This window comes from Leptonychotes weddellii, chromosome 5 (assembly GCF_054177405.1).
Source record: "Leptonychotes weddellii isolate Sample4059 chromosome 5, ASM5417740v2, whole genome shotgun sequence".
NCBI classification, from domain to species: Eukaryota; Metazoa; Chordata; class Mammalia; order Carnivora; family Phocidae; genus Leptonychotes; species Leptonychotes weddellii.
In genome coordinates, this window is record NC_138373.1 from 49,746,669 (window position 1) to 49,753,263 (window position 6,595).

The window sequence follows — 6,595 nt, forward strand, 5'->3', positions numbered from 1 at the left end:
ACCCTGACCACCTCTCTTTCTATCCCACCCACTGGCCTTAGGACTGAACTATCGGGAAAGGGGAAACGCAAAGCAATGGGGAAGGAGAAGAGCATTTTCCTGGTTTTCAACAGTCACAACGGCAGCTTCTCACACGATGCTTAAGATTTTAAACACTGCAGAAGATCTTGCATGTTTTTATTTGTAAGAGTTAAGATTCCTTGTCCACCAATTAAGTGTTCCTCTATCTCTGAAGCAGACAGTCTGAGATGGGGGAAAAAATATCTCAAAGAGCTACCCTCCTACCACACCAGATGAAAAAGATTCACAGATGTACCAGTTAAGATCTACAGTCACCATCATGTGAGAAAAAGCCACAAATTAACAGGGGTGCGCACAATGGGGGTCTGTCTCTCACTTACACACAGGCAATCCAGAGGTTCCCAGTACCTTGCTGCTCAACCATCCCAACACGTGGCTCCCACCTCATGCTTCAAGACGGCTGCCTGAGCTTCGCCATCGTATCTGCACTCCCCTCAGGAAGACAAAAAAAGGCGGCTTCCAAGAAGGTGCACATGGCAATTCCACTTGCAATCGATTAATCACCATTTTATAATCCAGTGAGGCCTTGCTTTGCAAGGGAGGCAGGGAAATGGAGTCTATATTCCAGGTGACCAGGTGCCTGCTAAAAAGTAGGGGTTTTACTACCAACCAAGATGGGGCGAACTGAAAGTGGAAGACAACTAGCAGTCTCACACACTAGTCCACCACTCCCTCCAAGTGTCATAGAAATCAATCCTGATCACAAAAGAAAATGAACAATCCTCCCATCTCTGTCTTAAGTTTTCCTAAAATATCACAACTCATTAGAAAAAAATTTTTTTGTTCTTTCTCCCAGCTACCATTCACAATGAAAGATTTAATTAGGGAAGGCTGGTTCTCTCCCACCATTTCCTTGTGTCCCTTCGACAAGCATCCGGCAGGAGAGAAAGTGACCAAGTTTCAAAGTTCTTTTTCTGTGTTGTTGCCTCACCTGATAACACCACGAGAATGCATTGGTCTTCCTCACTATCGTTACGGAGCTACATGTTAAACGACGTAAGAGGGAGAAGAAATTAGAGCAGTAAAGAAAAAGTTCATAAAAGATCTTTGAAAAAATATTTAGGGCAACAAAGGACTCCAGGCTAGGTCTGCGGGGAAGGCAGTTAAGTTGGACAGAATCAAAATCACAGACTCTATCACAAAGCCTGGTAACAGGCAAAGGCTGAGTTGCAACACACGTATTTATACAACCCACCACTCCCCTCCACTTGGCAATGGTGAGTTCATTGAGTCTTGTATGGAAACCGTGCTGTTAAAAAAGAAGGAAGAAAGTGTCTACCAAAATAGAATGGATTATTTAAAAGCACAAAAGCTGCCATGGTCAAACGTGTTGGGAAAATGGAAGCAGGCTGTACCCACTGACCTGCCTTGCAAACCTTAATCACACACTGGGAGATCTTCCACGGTGTGAATAACATGCTTTCAAGAATGAGCAGCACCAGAAACTGTCAGGAATGAGCAGCACCAGAACAGTGAGAACAAACTGTTATTAAAATTCCTCAAGCAATATTAAACTAGGCTTTGCGTAGGCATTTTCAAAAGAGAATACATTTCAGAAATCAACCAAATAACTAAGAAGTGTGTTGACATACACAGTTAAAGGTTACAGTGCCTTGGCTATCGTTCTGCCTCTAGCCTTTAGAACTGGTCTTTGGGTGAACACGGTTTCAGGCCAAAATGAACAGTGGGAAACCACACTGTTGGAAAGGAGGTGTTTGTAAGGGAAGGGGGGACAGGGTGAGGTTGCTGGCACCGTAACACAGGATTTATGACTGTTTGTTCTCCAGCCAAAAAGGGAATCAGCAGGAAAATGCTCAAATAATTTCACAAGAAATTTAATAATTTCACAAGAAACATAATCAAAGACTCATGCAGGCACTCACCCCACTCAGAATGCCAACAGGCTCTATCTTGGAAATTCTCTAAGAAGGAATATCTACTGTACATCCTGGGGAGCCTGGGGAAAGTCTTGGATTATGCGGACTGTCCTCAAAACCATCCTGGTTTGGATGAAAACTAAATACTCACTCAATTTAGGGAACAGAGAACATGGACCAAAATGCTCAAACGTAAGGGATGAAAGGAACGTGGACACAAGAGCAGTCTATCAGAAAGGACAGTGGGTAGTTCAGGAAATGTTACTTATTATGGGATGACACATCCAAAAATGCCTTAGGGCAGAGGGCACGCCACCCATGGTCGCTGGACTTGCAGGACATGGAAACAGGAGGTTATGGAAACAATCCCAGGCTTCCCTGAGCAAACAGATGGAAAACACACCAAAGAACAGGACTGTAGGGGGCAGCCAGTATTTTAATGGAATAAATCCAGAAAACTCAAAGAACTAAATATTCCTACGAAAAGAATCATAATTTCCAGATAACACATGGAAGCAGATATTATTTAAAATCAGCTTGGCTTTTTCCTTCTTTTTGGCATAAAGTGGGCAGCATAAGAAAAAAAAATGTATGATGAGATCCACGGCACCCTAAGATGACATTATAGACTTGTTTTCAAAATAACCTAACATATCACAATGATGGGGCACACTGGAAATTGTCTATATCATCTCCTATTTGGCAAAAGAGAAAGCAAATGACTCCTCTGGTAGCAATTCAGAGAAGGTTAAAAAAAAAAAAAAGTTCTAGCTTTGCAGAATGACATTTCCATCCAGAGGGGAAAAACACAGCCAGAGGGAACCAAGGGGAATGAGGCCTGAAAACACGTCACATGATGTGGGACTTGAAAGTGTCTGCGATCTTGCCTTCGGTCAGAACTGGCCTCATCTGAGCACCAAAGGAAAGGTTCTGTAAGTGGTCACAGAAACTGGACTGTAACTTCCAGTCCATCTCACAGATGGAGCCCCAAATGGAAGCAGAGAGACATCGCTATCAGCAAAAGGCAAATGCTTTACCCCCGTCGGGTAGCAAAGGTTGTGGTAGCAAAGATTGCCATGTTAGAAGAACCACCATACTTCTGGATGTTCAAAGAGGGCTGCCTGGTTTGGCAACTCCAGGGGCATGATTCAAATTCTGGGCAATGACAGATTCCATCACAAATAGTATCCTCTACTAATTCAGTTACAGGCCAGAAAGAGGAATTGATTTGAATTTGAAATATAGGATGGTTCAAATGGTTTTTCTACCCTGGCTCCCCAGGAGGCTAGCACAGCCACAGCCCTAAATAACCGTGATTTGGAGACTCCACAGGAACGTGGAAGCCAGCCAGACGTCAGCATCTGAAAGCAATGCTGACCAATTTGGGTTCTGCGTCTCCATGATGCATGATTAAAATGCCTGCCTGTGTCACATGGCTGAAATTATTTCACCCTTGGTAGTAAGACACAGATTCAGATCTTCTTAAATATGCAGCTTTTGCCAATATATCAAAGTGAAGACAGAAAATAAAATGTTCGATACCAAGATATAATACAAATATCATATTCATCAACACACCCAGAATCATAAAAACGTTTTTCTTTTGAATACTGTTCATAACTTAAAACTTTTAAAAAATCACCATGATACGAAAACTTCCCTTTACTTCACCATTAATTATTGCAGTGAGTTGAAAATTCTGTAGTAGCAAGTTTTTGAAATCAGTTATTTGACCGAATTATACTATTTGCAGATAAAGGGTCTAACAACCATAATCAACTGCTCTTTCATTCAACAGAAAGCAATTTAATATATGTGATGGCTGGAAAAAAAAATGGGATACCTCTTTGGATACATAAATAAGAGCAGAGAAGTCACATGTGCTGAGAAGCCCGATGAGTTGGTCACTGACAAGGTGCTTTGTGCTCACCGGGATGTTAAGTCCAAAGATACCAGACCCAAGCCACGGTGTTATTAAAAACGTGGAGCCCACATCATTCCTGTTCAAACACATCACTTCAGAGTCTTTCCCTCAGGAAAAAAGACAAAGAAAAATTATATTTCTGAAGATGCCCAGGAGAATCAGAGAGAAAAATGCAGCAAGCCCCACATTCATTAATTGCTCCAGAGGTGTAAGCAGGATGGTATTACCAAATGTTTCGTCAGTTAGGTCTGTTTCACAAGACCGAACGTAGGCATTGTGACAGGGGTAGAATAGGAGTGAGACAGTCACTGCCCTCAACGAGATTACCCTGTAATGATAAGGGGATGCAGTAAAATACTCTGACACCTTACGGAATATAAGTGCCATAAAGGAGAGGAGGTGATTTCAAACTCCCATGAAAAGGGAAATGCTTGAAAGTTTTTTCAGGCTTAGTCACATCTTCAAGGTCCAGACTCAGTTTTATTCTGTATCCACCTACCTACCTATCTTCCTTTGTTTTGCTTATTTGTATTAATTATTCTAGCATAAACTATGTTATTTGTGGAACACAAAAAGGTGTATTTTTAGATATCAGTTATAGAATCCTAGAAATCAAAACGCGTAAGCCCCTCATTTTATAGATAAGGAAACTGTGGCCCAGAGTAGTGAAGTGGTTGTTCTCAAGTTACAAACACCACCAGAATCAGAACTGCGACTACAATGAAGTTTTCCAGATTCCAGCTTGAGCTGCTTCTTTCCACATCCACCCCTGGACGGGGCACGCTTTTCAAGATGGTGGATATTCCAATCGTAATAAAAAGTATGGAAAACTCCATTCTATCTTGAATAAAATATGACAGTTACGTAAAGTGACTCAAAGCAAAGAATACCCAGATTTAGGCAGTTTGAGATCCAGATCCCAATCCCATGAGATCCTGAGAAAATCACTGGAATTCTCTAGAGCACACAATTTCTCATCTTGAAAATGAAAGGCTGAATTAAATTATTTGATTCTGTGAAACAATAGAGAAAAGGTAAGAATGAACCAGTATTTATGTAATGCCTACTGTATCAATGTGCTACGCGGGGCACTTTATAGCCACTCACTAGAATCAAAACTGTTAAAATAAGGGAATAACAACAAAAACTTATTGTTTGCCAAATGCTTAAGATGTGGCTGGCGCTATACCAGAACTTTACCACCTCATCTACTCCTCACAGTGACCCTTCCTGGCACTACAATTATCCACCACCCCCCTCCCAATTCTAGATCAGAAAAATGGGGCACAGGGAGGTTAAGCAACCTTGCCATGGTTTCAGAGCCAGTCAGCACAGACAACCCTTTAAAAGTTGTATCCACAATAGCCAAACTATGGAAAGAGCCTAGATGTCCATCAACAGATGAATGGATAAAGAAGATGTGGTATGTGTGTATATATATACACAAACACACACACACACACACACACACACAATGGAATATTATGCAGCCATCAAAAAAATGAAATCTTGCCATTTGCAATGACGTAGATGGAACTAGAGGGCATTATGCTAAGCGAAATAAGTCAATAAGAGAAAGACAATTATCACATGATCTCACTCACATGAAGAATTTGAGAAACAAGACAGAGGATCATAGGGGAAGGGAGGGAAAAATGAAACAAGATGAAACCAGAGAGGAACACAAACCATAAGAGACCCTTAATCTCAGGAAACAAACTGAGGGTTGCTGGAGGGGAGGGGGGTGGGAGGGATGGGTGGGGTGGGTGATGGACATTGGGGAGGGTATGTGTTATGGTGAGCACTGTGAATTGTGTAAGACTGACGAATCACAGACCTGCACCTCTGAAACAAATAATACATTATATGTTAATAAATAAAAAACATAAAATAAAATTTAAAAAAAAGTTTGTTTCCGGACTAAAACCTGATCAATCCTCGCTCTGGTTTTTATTGGCCAAATAAAGCAAACATGTCAACAAACAGCCAACTGTACAACATTTCCAGACACCCAAAAGATAAATAAGAGGCTTAATCCATAGGTTCATTTTTTACCAAAATGAAGAATGGCTAAAATCAACAACACAAAAAACAACAGGTGTTGGCAAGGATGTGGAAAAAAAGGAAGCATCGTGCACTGTTGGTGGGAATGCAAACTGGTGCAGCCGCTGTGGAGAACAGTATGGAGGTTCCTCAAAAAGTTAAAAACATATCTACCCTGTGATCCAGGAATTGCACTACTAGGTATTTACCCAAAAAATACAAACAAATACTAATTCAAATGGATACATGTACCCCAATGATTAGAGCAGCATCACCTAAAAGTGAGACAGGAGTCCATCCAAATCCTAAAGGAGAACACAGGCAGCAACCTCTTCGACCTCAGCCGCAGCAACTTCTTCCTAGAAACATCACCAAAGGCAAGGGAAGCAAGATCAAAAATGAACTATTGGGACTTCATCAAGATAAAAAGCTTTTGCACAGCAAAAGAAACAGTCAACAAAACCAAAAGACAACCGACAGAATGGGAGAAGATATTTGCAAATGACATATCAGATAAAGGGCTTACCCAAAATCTATAAAGAACTTATCAAACTCAACACCCAAAGAACAAATAATACAATCAAGAAATGGGCAGAAGACATGAACAGATATTTTTCCAAAGAAGACATCCAAATGGCCAACAGACACATGAAAAAGTGCTCAACATCGC

General features: G+C 41.1%; 1 protein-coding gene across 5 annotated transcripts in view; it reads right to left on the reverse strand.

The window, feature by feature from the left end:
• RSU1 (Ras suppressor protein 1) overlaps positions 1–6,595 on the reverse strand; it is a 172,560-nt gene that overhangs the window by 159,172 nt on the left and 6,793 nt on the right. The window contains exon 1 of one of the 5 annotated variants that reach the window (XM_081820680.1): positions 6,201–6,239. The exons of 3 other annotated variants lie outside the window; for them this stretch is intronic. Coding sequence is in view for 1 of the 2 variants with exons in the window: in XM_081820677.1 (XP_081676803.1) it covers positions 430–445 (16 nt within the window). In the remaining variant the exon portion in view is untranslated. Of the gene's footprint in view, positions 1–429; positions 461–6,200; positions 6,240–6,595 lie in introns of those variants that run through there. One more of the 5 variants, XM_081820677.1, reaches the window with a different exon arrangement.